The sequence below is a fragment of the Trichomonas vaginalis genome, chromosome II, assembly GCF_026262505.1.
Source record: "Trichomonas vaginalis G3 chromosome II, whole genome shotgun sequence".
NCBI classification, from domain to species: Eukaryota; Parabasalia; order Trichomonadida; family Trichomonadidae; genus Trichomonas; species Trichomonas vaginalis.
The window spans coordinates 24157388-24170791 of NC_067204.1; the positions used below are offsets into that span (position 1 = coordinate 24157388).

Consider the following 13404-nt stretch of genomic DNA (forward strand, 5'->3'; position numbering starts at 1 on the left):
TATCTTCTACCGTCATTCTTTGCGAATATTTCATTTATCTTTTCGAATGAATGAAACACATTTCCATTAATTGGTTTGGTGTTTGGCACTAAATAGTTAGTCGTCATTTATTAATAAATAAAAAAATCAAAATTAAAAGATGGAAATGAATTTTTAATTTTAATGAAATAATCAACTATGGCTGCAGGTATATTTAAGAAACTGTGGGATAGAGTAAAAAGAGGAGCGAGTAAAGTTTGGGAAACATTGAAGAAGGGGGCAAATTGGATATTTAAGAATAAAGAAGCAATTAGTGACGTTGCTGAATCAATAACGCCAAAAGCTGCCCCAATAAGAGAAGTTTTAAATAAAGGAGAAAAAGTTTATCAAAGACTACAACCGATACTAAGATAAAAATAATTTTAAAATAATTTATTTTTCCACTATCTACCTCCTATTTTATTAAGTATTCCTTCAGCTATTCCACCAATTGCGTTACCTGCTTGTGCTCCCATCGCCGGATTACCTGCTTTAGTACCTAATACTCCACCTATGATAGTTCCTGCCGTTTTCGCTACTGGTGCCAAAAAGTTTGCAATGGGTTTAATAATCTTTTTATGAACCCAACCCGCAGCTTTCTTAATTCCATCCCATAATTTTTTAAAGAATCCTGCCGCCATTTCTGATTTAATATTAATTAAAAAATTCATTTTCATCACTTATATTCTAATTTTTATTTAATGTTAAATGAAACCGATTTTAAAAATAAATGAAACAGAGGAGGAAGAAATAAATGAAAGTGAAAATGTTCAACAAAAAATAAACGTTGTTAAACCAATTACTGAAATAAAAATTTTTTCATCTGTTGAAGAATTTAATGACTATTATGCTAATAATAAAAAATTATTTGAAGAATTGACAACGTGTAAATTGAATAAAATGTTTAAAGTTGATGGATTCAAAATTTCAAAAATAAAAGGAGTGGTTAGTTTGAAATCTATTCCTCAATCAAGAATCACCTCATTAATGAAAATTGATGATTTAACAAAAAGAATAGAAGAGATTGAAGAAAGAATGAATCAAATAATTGATTTCATAAATTCAAATAATCATTAGTTTCTAATTTCTTTTACTCGTTTATGAGGTCTTTGATTATGACTTCATTGATTCCATTCAGGATTTAAACAATGTTTAATTAATCGCGGAATATCTGACATCATCTATATATAGCTTCTTTTATAAATGATGAAATAAATTATTTTAAAATTAATGTTAATTTTTTAATGGTTTATTTTTTTAAAAAAATTATTTTTTATTTCATTATGTATGGGCTGAGTGTAAATGTCTTACAATTTTGAAAATTTTTTAAATCTTGATTTATTCAAAAACGTAAGAATAAAAACCGTAAGAATCATACATTTTTTACTTCATATGTTAAAAAAAATGATACAAAATCGCTCGATATTGTATGAATTCTTACATTTACAAAAAAAGTCACAAAACCCATCCTATACTACTACTTATATAAGCTTCTTATAAGCCCAATTACTTCTTGATTTCTTGATTCCATAGCTAAATCAAGAATGTTAGAATGCCATGCAAAATGAAAAAGGTTTGCACCCTTCTCGATTAAATATTTAACAATTTCTAAAGAACCATTTTTGCATGCAAGACCTAATGGGGTCATATTACAGTGGTTTTCATCGATATACCCTGTTTGTAATTCAATATATGAACCACAATTTAAAAATAACTTTAATAAGTCAAGATTGTTATAATTAACTGCTATATGAACAAACGAATATTTGCCATCTTCATCAAAATAATTAGGGTCGGCGCCAGATCTGAGTATTTTTTTAAATGTATCATCTACTCCATGTTCATATTTATAAGTACGACCACTAGCCAAGGATAAATAATATAACATTTTTGATGCATCATGTTTGTTTAAGCTACATAAATTTTCTAACAAACTATTTATCAAAGACGTCACAAATGGATGAGTTTTTTCAAAATATGCATTTAATAGTGAGAGACCACTTCTAAGTTGCATTTTTGCTCCATTTTTTAATAAAAAAATTATTCCTCTAATATTTCCAGCAATATAAGCAAAATCAATAGTGCAAAGTCGAGGATTAAAGTTTGAAAGTATCCAATCGGCAATTACATTATTGTGTATAGATAAAGCTAATTCAAATTCATTTTCAAATTTACAACCATTAATAAAGCATTCATGTATTATTTCAAAATTTTGACCGAATATAGCATCATATGTAATAGTGCTTGTTATTCTTGCACCATTTAATAATAAAAATTTGAATGTGTGAACTTTTCCGTATTTTGCTGCAAACAAAAGATATGTATTTAATTCATAATCTGATGGATTGCAATTCGAGAAAATTTCAATAAATTCGTCTATATTTGATTTTCTAATTACAAATTCATCAATTGTACAAGAGTCCCGATCGTATACTAAGAAATCATCATCTTTATCATTGCGTACTTTACCTTTCAACATTGATCTTAAATTTTGATATAGATATTTATTTGGTCTTTCTGGTTTTAAAAGGTTTGAAATTACATTGTTGATGATTTCATTGTGAAATGGGTAGCAGGTAATATGGTTTTTTATATCATTGCAAACATTTTCGATATTTTCTGAGTTTAAATGATGAATTTGATTCATAATTTGTTCCAAATCAATAAGTTCATCTGATAGGACGATATCTTTAAGAAATCCTTTGAGTCTATGCGGCTGTTGATGCATTAAAAACATGAGTATTCCAGTGGAAATTTGATAAATTTACAAAAGTTGTTTTTGAAGTCAAAAAGACAATATAGTGAATTTATTATAACAAGTAAGCTATTATAATTTTTGCCACAAATTCATTCATTCAATTTTTGTAAAGAAACAAAATCAAGCTTTATTTGTATTAACAAGAGATGTAGAATTGAAAAGACTAAAAAAAATTTTCATTACTGTCAGTGATTCGACTTCCAGAATTAAATTAGATAATAGAAGTCAACTACAATGGTAAAATATGTGTGATGGTTCTTTTAGGGTTCTGACCGATCACACTATGATAATGTTGGAAATTTTTGAAAACTTTCAAAAGTAACTTTTCTAACGGATTACATTGGTTCACATATCGTAATTAATGTATATTAGTTCGAGCTAAAGTTTGATTACTTCAAGAAAGAAAAGATATTGGTAAACAAAAGTTTTTGATTCTATCGGCGTGTCGCACCCATATTGAAATTTTAAGATTTGAACGATTAGATTGAATTTTTTTTTCTCCATCGTTTAAAGAACAGAAATAATGATCGTTCTCATCGGATACGAGGATCATCGCGTTGGAGACTTCACAATTAAGAGCAGGAAGGGTGGTGCTGTCAACCTTTATAGTGATACACAAATGCTCGTCATTTATGGCAAAACAGAAAATCCTGAAAAGGATTTTAACTTCGAATTCGATGCTTTCAAAGAAGATAAGAAAGTTGGAACATTTGAATTTAAGTATGACATGATTTCTGCACCAAAATACAAAATTATTACACTTGCTTGTAAAGAAAATGCAGAATTAACAATCACTTTAATCTGTGCTGTCTCATTCCCACTTCAGAATCCACCAACTGGCAAAGTTGAACTACATTTGCCAAAGCATATTGCAATCGGACACAGAGGTTCTGGTGCTAACGTCGTTGCAAAGGAATTCCTCGAAAACACAATGCCAGGATTCATGAAAGCTTATGAAAGGAAGGCTGATGTTGTCGAATTCGATGTTCAACTCGTAGATGATGAGACACCTGTTATTTTCCATGATTTTACACTTGAAGTCAAAGAGCCAATCGAAGGAATAAAGCCCAACTCCGTTGAGGAAGGTAAAATCCTTTATGCATGGCAGCAACTTAATACAAAGATTCATCGTGAGTCAGGATTAACGACAGATTACAAATGCGAGCGTCCAACATTCAAAGAACTCATGACTGATCTTCCTAAGGACTTAGTTTTAGATATTGAGATCAAATATCCTTTCTCAAAATTATTCAGAGACAAGATCCCATATGCTGAGAGAAACCACTTCCTCCAACGTGTTATTGATGAAATGAATGCTTATGTTGGTGATCGCGAGCTCTTCTTCTCTGCATTTTGCCCATTAGTTGTTGTTATGCTCGCTACAAAGCAATCTAGGTGGCCAGTATACCAATTAATGACAGTCGAAAAAGACGAGACATTTGAAAAGTTCCTCCTTAAAGTCCGTTCCTTTGCTCCTCTCCATAAAGAACTCGGAATCAATGGTTTCGTTCTCGATAGCGAACATCTATTGAAAGAACCAAAGCTTGCAACTGAGCTCATCAACATGGGATTCCAAGTTTCAACCTACGGAAAGCCAAATAACACAGTTGAAGCAATCAATCAACAACTCGACTTAGGTCTTACAGGAATTTGCACAGATACAATGGAACAATGCAGAAGAGTTATTGATGAATACGATGCTGCACATAAATAACTAATTTTTCTTTCTTATATCATATAAAAAAAAATGAAAAAAATAGGATACATCATTCTATTTTAGATTAAAAAATTAAGTAAGTTTTCAATCATTAAATTTTAATCTAACAATTTTTCATATTTATAAGTAAATTTCGAGTTGAAAAAAATCTATTTGTAGAATGATTGTGCCTTTTCAATCAATTCGGGCTTTGTCTTCTTGAGAATTTCAATGCCTTTCTTGATAACAGCTGCCGCATCAGGCAAATTGTAAGCTTCTGTATTATCTTTGATGTCGCTGTTAATATAAAGCCATCCAGCTTCGATAAATATAACCATGAATGCTCCAAAGGCAAAAATAAAATCAAAAATTATTGAAACTTGATCAACTGGCTTCATTTGGGTGAAGAATGAATTAACATGATTAAATGAAAAACTGTACTCGGGATTGTGGCGCTTAAATTTTGCTACTAATTGTGGTTCGTATTCGTAGGCGATTTGGACAGCCAATTTTGGTGCTTCTTTGTCGTCATTTTTGCCACCTTTCTTGGGATAGCAATGAGGGGCATAGTATTCTACAAACTGCTTAAATGAGAAAAATGCTAGTGGATAAGAGTAGTTCTGAAGCAAAATTTGGCCAAAAGTAAGCAAAGGCTGATGAAGAGGATATGTAGCTCCAGAGTGAGAAAGAAAGCCTGAGAAAAGCACCAAAAACGAACAATATGATTGAAAGTCCGTTTTGTTTTTCTGCTCCTTTTGAGCCTTGCTGATTCTTTGTAATTCTTCAAGAAGCTTTCTTTGGTCTGAATTAGAAAGGTAGTGGTAAGCAGTTATATATTTATCAGCATCATGTTCATCAATTTTGCCGAGTCCTAGAAGAATATTCCACATCATTGTTCTGTACTGAATTTTCGTCTTTTTAAGCTGGATTTTTTCTGTTAATGAGGAGAAATTTTCTGAATTTTTAAGCATTCCAATGAGATCTTTTCGGATGATCTCGATCATCTTATCTCTGTCCCTCGATTCTTCTTTCATGAAGTAATCCAATTCACTCTTTAAATCGTCTAAATATTTCATGAATAATAAAAAGTGACATTTATATAAAAACAATAATTGTCAAATCTTACTGGAATTCGGACAAGATTTGTGTTGGTAATAATTATTCATAGTACGTTAGATCACTCAAAATTTTGCGCAGGGCAGAAAAAATATTTTTTTTTATGAAATCACGCTCGTAAAATTAATAATCCATGTATTCCCTATCCAAATAAGGAGTGGTTAATTCTAGACATTTTTATATCAAAAGAAAGCATCCCATAGCAAAATATAAAATTCTTATTTTATATTATCCATATTACAGAATATTGCAATGTTTCAAATGAAACAAATGATAATGATATAAAGTTTTAGTAAATGTCAAGATAAAAATAAAACAATTAAAAAAATAAATTATGAAATTATGTTAAAGCTTAGTTGCTTGGTCTTGGAAATACTTAAGTTTGTTAAGATCATTCTGGATCTTAATAAAGAGTTGTGAAATGCTATTTTCATCATAATCGAAATCAATAATTCCGTAAAGGCTTCCGAGATGAGAAGTAATGAAGTCCATCATTCTCTTCTTTTCTGATTCGTACTTCATTCTCAACTCCTTTGTTTCCTTTTGATGTAAATTCTCTTGGTTGAGGAGTTTAACTGTTGTATTTGCTTGGTTTTGTTTTTGTTCTTTTGCAATTTGGTCGTTCATTAATTGCAACTTGTTTTCAAGGTTTTGGACCTTAGTGATCAACGAATTGTTCTCATCTTTGAGGGACTTAGATTCGTCTTGTTTTGCCTGCAAATCATTTTGAATCTTAGAATTGGCACTACTCAATTTTTCAACTTTTTCTTTGTTTTCTGTCAAACTTTGATTGAGTTCTTGTTTTGCCTTTTCGAAGTTCATGACTATCTGGTTAACTTCATTCTGATGTTCATTATAGATCTTCTGCTTCTCAATTTTCAGTTTCTTCTTTGATTTTTGCAAGTTTTCGGTAACTTTTTGTAAACACATTTCCAAATTTTGGATTTCATTTTCTTTTCTCTTCAAATGTCTCTTGAAATCATCTTTAGCCAAGTTTGCTTCTTCTGTTAACTCCTTAAGTGTCTTCTTAAGCTTCTCTATTTCCTCTGTCTTGCTCTTGATTGTGTCATGCAAGTTCTTTAATGTCAGTTTAAGTTCATCATCATCATTTTCTTCTTTGACATATTTAGGTTCAATTTGAACAGGTTTTGTTGTTGGTGTCTGTGGAATTATTGGCATTGTAATACTTGTGTTGTTATGTAATCTCTCGAATTCGCATTTGAGACGTTGGTTTTCAGCATATAACTCAGAAAGTTTTTGTTTGTTTTCATTCAGTTGATTTTGCATTTGTTCATCATTTGTGACTCTTTCCTTGAGTGCATTCCTTGCTTCAACCAATGCAACATGTAATTCTCTTCTTGTGTCCTTGAGATGGTCGATTTGACTTTGTAATTCTTTGATGATTTCGGGTAAATCGTAAACATCTTCGACACCAACGGATTCAAGGGTCTGCATGAGTTGTTCCTTCTTGTTGCATGATGCAAGAACCTTTTCAAGTTGCTTTCTGAGCCTCTGGTTATCTAAAAAGACAACAGAAACTAAGTTTGCATAAACTTTATCTTTCTTTGAGAGATTTTCAAGAATTTCGTGCCTTAAGTTGGCCGATTCTTCCGCCAAGAGATTCTGTGCATCTTCTGGAAGTTCTTTGATCTTTGGAATCTCTTCAGCCAAAAATTCTAAGAAATTCTTATCATTTTCGCAAAATTCAATAGCATCGATCTTTTCTTCGTTGCATTCGAGGTTCTTCCATTCTCTAGCTAATGTTGATAAGAGAATATTTGACTTGTTGTAGTTTTCTTTCAAGATTTTATTATCATTTTCAAAAGTTTCTGCGTTTTGTGTTGATTCTTTGGCTTTCTGCTGGAGGTTATTTAATGATTTGGTTATTTCATTGATGATTAACTGAAGCTTTTGCATTGGCTGGAAATGATCAAAACCAATAATTGTATTGATCTGTTTCTTGAGATCGTCATCGAATGGGAATGTAATCTGAGTAATATCGAATTGATCTGAAAAGAGTTGTGGCTTAACAGCTGCTTTCTTTGATTTATCTTGTAATAATGCGTTTTGTTGCTTCAATGAATCAAGTTCATTTTCATAATAGCAGATAGCTGAATGGAGTTTCTTTATTATTTGAAGAAGACTATCGCGTTCTTCAGCAATTGATGTAAAGTCATCTTTTTGGATTTCGAATTGTTCTTGAAGGCTTTCAATAGCTGAACAGAGGTTCTTGTTCTCAGTTTGAGCATAATGCAATGTATCTGTATTATGTTTATCGCTTTGTTTGAGGTTTTCAATTTGATCTTTTAATTGAGCATTTTCTGTTTCGAGAGAACGCTTGGCTGCGGTGAGTTTATCGTTTTCTGTAGAAAGTTCGTTTGTAACTGATTCTAATTGGTCGATTTTGTTTGATAACATGTCAATCATTGATCTGGCTTTAGCTTTATGCTTTACAAGCTTTTGAACTTTAGTTGTAGCATCAGCAAGTTGTTCCTTATATGTGATTAACTCATCTGTTACTAAATCTCTCTCTTTTTGCGTTTTATTTGAATAATTTTTAAGTTTAGTGATTTCTTTTGCTTGTTCTTCCACTGCCTTTGCATTCTTTGACTTCTCATCATCAAGTTTCTGATTCAATTCGGCTAATTGGCAAATAAAACTATTTTTCGTTTTTGTATAGTTGTCTGTCGCTTCACGTAATTGTAATTTCAGAGCTATATTCTCTTCGTGAAGTGGATTGACTGTTGATGCGGTTTCAAGTGCTTGACGAAGTTGAGAATTTGTTGTGTCAAGCGAATTTTGTAACTGTTCAATGCGTGCTTGAAGGTGCTCATTTTGTAATTTCATTTCTTGGATCTGGAGTAAGTCGCCTTTTGTATGGCTTCCTTGGGAATTACTCCAATTAGAAGAACAAGTACTCATTCTGAGACCGTTTACATTTTTTCACTCAAGTTATACATGTAAAACAAAATTAGCAAAGTATATTCACATAATGACATCAACAATCTCGAAATTAGACTATTACAACTGAAAGATTGGCGATTTATGCAATTCACTCAACAAATTATTTCTCATTTTATCATTGGCATATACTATACGATTTTGAGACTTGAATATCAAATAAGTGGAACATATCCATGCTCATCCTTTGAGTTGTCCTATCTTCGCATATTCTAACCTAAACAAAGGTTTGAATTCATACCTTATTTATTTAAAATGTAGGTAAATCTCAAATTAACATCAGAGCACCAAGTTGCTGCATTGGTTTCCTGACACTCCATATATATGATTAATATCATTTCCATTATATTCCAAAAGATTGGAGTCCACCAGATCAATATTGATATCAAAATCTCATAAGGAATACAAATATTTGTGTTCTAGAGATTTTTCTTTATTCCATATAATGAAGTACAATATAAAAGTTATAAAATATGGAGGAATCACTCTTCATTCTGCAGCAAAAAAAACTACTCACTTATTCAACTGATTTCAAAATATATAAATAAGAAGATTTTTCCTAAATTTTTATTAATTCACCTTTGAAATCAAAAACTTGAATGCATAAGCAATACGGATAATTAATGCCAGGATCTTGATTCTTTCCCGTATGAATTATTTTGAATGCAATAAAATAGTCGTTTGTTTGAAGTGGAAATTCTTTGATTTCATTATAATGAAATGCATAATCTTTAGTATCTAATACAACTGTTGATCCATCAGCTTTTATACCTTCTAACCTCCAATATCTCAAAAGACGATTATCAGTATATGTCGATAGCAAAATATAAGATGTTGGTTTTATTTTGTATCCTTTGAGATCTGCTCTAATCCATGAATTAATTTCAGTTTTTGTATGGAAATCTTTATGAATTGAATATGAATTTATGTCTGTTACTCGTCCACAGCGAGTGGACGATGATGAATATTCCATTTGAATTATTCTAGAAGCTGGTAAATGAGATTCAAAGACATTAATTGGTATATTCGAAATTTCAAATTTTTGTTTAGTGATGGGTTTTTCGAATGATGAAATAGAGTTATTTGATAGTTTAATTTTATTTCGTATATTTGAATGATATTGTTTCAATGTGTCTTTATAAATATTTAGAAGAATTGATTCGAATGAGTTTTCAACTGAAAAATTATAAATTTCTTCAATAATATGAGGAGTACAATATTCTAATGAAATATGTCTAAATAAATCAAAGAATTTATTGTCACGTTTACAAATCTCGAGTAGCAGCATACATAGCTTATCTTCGTTTTCGATTTTTAATGATTTAGATGTCAAAATTTTTTCACAAAAGTCGTATCCAAATTCAACTGTGTTTTCGATAATATTAGTGTAATTCAGGCAATATAAGTGTGATGATATGTATTCAATGCATCGATTTTGTGTTGTGAAATCGTTTTCAATAACAGAAATTTCATATTTCCGAAATACATTTTCATTAGTGATCGAGTTATCTGATTTGACGTGTTTGATATACATTTGTATCAGAAGCTGATTCATAAATACTTTGCCAAATTCAAATATATCATGGTAATGATTTTCATCTTCTTCAAATTCTAGGATTCCAGTGTCTATGAACTTTTTGAGTATGTTAATTGAATCACTGCACTTGATATTTAGATTTAATTCAATAAATGATATTAATTTATTAAAAATGCATTTTTCTTTAATTAAACCTGAAAAACAAACCGCAGATGATTTCAACGTTTCGATTATTTGTCCATTTATCTTAATCTTCAATTTACCACATTCTCTAAGAATACCTACACGCTCTATTTCATTGCACAATGCTGTAACTTGTACCATAGAAAATGAAAAAAAATTACACAATGCTGTAACTTGTACAATTTCCACGATTCATTTTTTCCCCAAAATTCAATTCTTTTTTTTTCCACTATTCAATTTTTTCCACAAATCAAAATAAAAAATCCAGTATATAATTTGATGTGAGATAGTGTAAAAGAAATGCTATATCTTAGTTTGATTTGATATTATCATTTCCATTTTATTAATTAAGCTGGAGCTGAATCAAATCAATATTTTTCATTTCTTATATGTACCATGCTATTTTAAAAATAATGAGCAGCCTATTTTCGCAACCGATATTATAGCATGCGCTTGGCACTTTCTGAAACTCTCTCAAAACGAAAAGTCGTAAATAAAACCTTAAATAGGAAATTTGAGAAGGTGTCAGGAAGTGATAAATGCACCTTTAAATTTTCAAATTTAAAGTCTCAGAAGTCTCCAATCTTCAAGAAACTAGGTCAATCCCTGTGCGACCAAGTGGTAACTTTCGATGGAAACCACCCAATATTAACAATTTTGATTTTAAAAAACAAAGACTTTAAAATTTTAGAAATAAAAACATTATATATTTTTTTTATTCAACTCTATATTTTATTTTATTTAATTTCCGCGTGTTTTAATATTAGAATTCTGATCTTCCTCCTGAACAATTCTAAGTAGAACTTCTTCAAGTGCATCAATAGTAAAAGTGAACTGATCAACACCAAACTCTCTCATTCTTGATTCCAAAGTTTTTACGAATGTTGCAATTTTATCTTCAACAATTGGAATGTGATACGTGTTATTCTTCTTTTTCTCAATAGTTACACCATCAATAACAGATCTAAGCATTGCCAAGAACCCTTCTTTATCATATTCTTCATTAACAACTCTCAAAACATATCCACATTTAAATATCGATCTCAATTCAGTTGCAGACCCTTTCTTTTTGATTTCTCCTTTCGACATAACAAATATTTTGTTGCAGACTTGTTCACTTTCTTCCAAAGCGTGTGATGTAATCATACAAACAGATTCTTTCTGAGAAGCAAGAACTTTCCAGATATTCTGTCTTGCCTCGAAGTCTACACCTGCTGTAGGTTCATCTAACACGATAATTGGTGGTTTCGAAAGTAATGCGATCGCAATACAAAGTTTTCGCTTTTGTCCACCGGAAAGATTGAGGGATTGCATCTCGGCAATCGATGTAAGCTGAAGGGATGACAGTAATAGGTCTGTTCTGTCTATAATCTGTTCAGGAGTGAGTCCACGAATTGTTCCAAAAAGTGACAAGTGGTCGCGAATGGAAAGCTCCGGGACAATTGTGTTTCCTTGGAAACAGACACCGCTGCATTGCTTGATCTCTTCAAATCCTGAATAAACGTCTGTTGAATCATGTCCGAAAAGTGAAATTCTGCCGTCATCTGCAACTAATGTGTTCGTCATCGTTCCAATCAATGTACTCTTGCCACTACCGTTAGGGCCAATAATGGCAACAACATCGCCAGGCTCTAATTCGAAGTTTACTCCGTTTAATGCCTTAATTTCTCCGTAATTCTTTCTAAGACCTGTCGCTTTGAGTACTATTGAGTCATTCTTGAAGTAGTCACGAGGATGGCTCGTCAACAACGCTTTAATACGATCAGGAACGAAATGAGTTTCTTGATACAAAATAATTATAAAAAATAACATCGCATAGAATATGTTTGAGTATACTAACAATATTGCGTTATGCGTCATCGCATAATTATCACCACTATAAAAATTATTCCATGTTACTGGTCCCTGGTACCTGTAAGACGCGAAAACGCTGGTTAATCCTTGCGTATATGCGATTTGAGGGAAAAATAATGTCAAAACTGTGATGAAAAACTCGGATTGATTTGTCTTCAAAAATCCACTGACAATTGAGAAAAGCATTGATACTACAGTCATCGGGAGCTTCACACTCCTTTGGCTTTCATCATTGTTGACTGCTAAACTCAATAAAAATACTGAAAAAGTGCTCGAAATTGAAAATAAGAAAAAGAATACGAAAATTACGGACATATCTGAATCAATGAGAATACTTTCGGATGTAAGGTAAAATGACATGATTAAACATGCTGGAAGGCAACAAATAATTGATGTGACAATTGTTGCTGACCAAAACACGAAACGGCTGCAGCCACCAAGGTAAAGTGAGTTAATAAAACCATTTGCGCGATCTTTCATCAGAAAACTGGCTTCTGTACCAAGAAGTGAAATTATTGGAAGCATCATGTAAGTTGCGATGATATTATCTGCTGTAAACTTGTAATCGATGACTTTCCCGGCATATTGTTTGTGATGGAAGATGACATTCGTTGTGAAATTACAAAAACTTGAAATTCTTTCGTAAAGAACAACTATCATTGATTCTACTGAGTTATCTTTGAAGTCTTTTGTTGCTACAGCTACTTCTGGGTTTATACAGAAATCAGGCGCTTTGGAATTCCAAAAATAATATCCGGCGGCTGTATCGTATTTATAGAATGCATTTACCATGAAATATGTTGAATTGTAATAATGTGGTTTAATTTGAAAGTTATTAAACATCGATTTAACTTCTTTTGTGTTAGGAGCAAGTCCGAACGCGTTTTTTGACCTTTTTTCAAGAGACATTGATATATTATTAACAGCTGAATAATAATCTTGGGCAACTGGACGCCTAATATCGCTAAATGATGGTTTTTCATCCAAATCTATATTTGTTAGTGGCAAAATAAAGAAAGGAACTAAAAACATAGTGACAAATGTGGATGATGTGCGTCTACGAACAATTAAATTCTTCTTTAAGAGTGCCAAAAAAGAAGTGATAAATTTCGGATTTGGAATCGAATAAAAAAACGACTTTTGGTCAGGAATTTGGTCCTGGGGTTCCAAGTTTGCTGTTTTATCGGGTTTCCCCATCTTAGTATAGTTTGATTTTTTCTTTTTCTCCCTCTTTGGAGGCATCTGTTAAAAAAAATGTACTATTTCGACAAAAATCTCGAT

At 31.5% G+C, this 13404-nt stretch overlaps 6 protein-coding genes across 6 annotated transcripts, besides 1 other annotated feature; 2 read left to right on the forward strand and 4 right to left on the reverse strand.

Moving 5' to 3' along the window:
* Nucleotides 1-177: 177 nt before the first annotated feature.
* TVAGG3_0600610 (uncharacterized protein) lies at nt 178-393 on the forward strand (the record flags this gene model as incomplete). Its single annotated transcript, XM_051239760.1, has 1 exon — nt 178-393. One exon carries the CDS (start codon nt 178-180, stop codon nt 391-393), a length of 216 nt encoding a protein of 71 aa, XP_051097584.1.
* Nucleotides 394-1495: 1102 nt separating this feature from the next.
* Nucleotides 1496-2746, reverse strand: TVAGG3_0600620 (Ankyrin repeat family; the record flags this gene model as incomplete). Its single annotated transcript, XM_001580718.1, has 1 exon — nt 1496-2746. One exon carries the CDS (start codon nt 2744-2746, stop codon nt 1496-1498), a length of 1251 nt encoding a protein of 416 aa, XP_001580768.1.
* Nucleotides 2747-3299: 553 nt separating this feature from the next.
* On the forward strand, nt 3300-4506 carry TVAGG3_0600630 (glycerophosphocholine phosphodiesterase protein; the record flags this gene model as incomplete). The annotated part of the gene is made up of 1 exon (XM_001580717.2): nt 3300-4490. The coding sequence occupies one exon, from the start codon at nt 3300-3302 to the stop codon at nt 4488-4490; it is 1191 nt and encodes a 396-aa protein (XP_001580767.1).
* Nucleotides 4507-4642: 136 nt separating this feature from the next.
* On the reverse strand, nt 4643-5548 carry TVAGG3_0600640 (uncharacterized protein; the record flags this gene model as incomplete). The annotated part of the gene is made up of 1 exon (XM_001580716.1): nt 4643-5548. One exon carries the CDS (start codon nt 5546-5548, stop codon nt 4643-4645), a length of 906 nt encoding a protein of 301 aa, XP_001580766.1.
* A 311-nt stretch (nt 5549-5859) lies between these two features.
* TVAGG3_0600650 (A-type inclusion protein-related family) lies at nt 5860-8516 on the reverse strand (the record flags this gene model as incomplete). The annotated part of the gene is made up of 1 exon (XM_001580715.1): nt 5934-8510. One exon carries the CDS (start codon nt 8508-8510, stop codon nt 5934-5936), a length of 2577 nt encoding a protein of 858 aa, XP_001580765.1.
* Nucleotides 8517-10864: 2348 nt separating this feature from the next.
* Nucleotides 10865-10934: a mobile genetic element.
* A 64-nt stretch (nt 10935-10998) lies between these two features.
* Nucleotides 10999-13365, reverse strand: TVAGG3_0600670 (ATPase activity, coupled to transmembrane movement of substances; the record flags this gene model as incomplete). Its single annotated transcript, XM_001580714.1, has 1 exon — nt 11011-13365. One exon carries the CDS (start codon nt 13363-13365, stop codon nt 11011-11013), a length of 2355 nt encoding a protein of 784 aa, XP_001580764.1.
* Nucleotides 13366-13404: the final 39 nt, after the last annotated feature.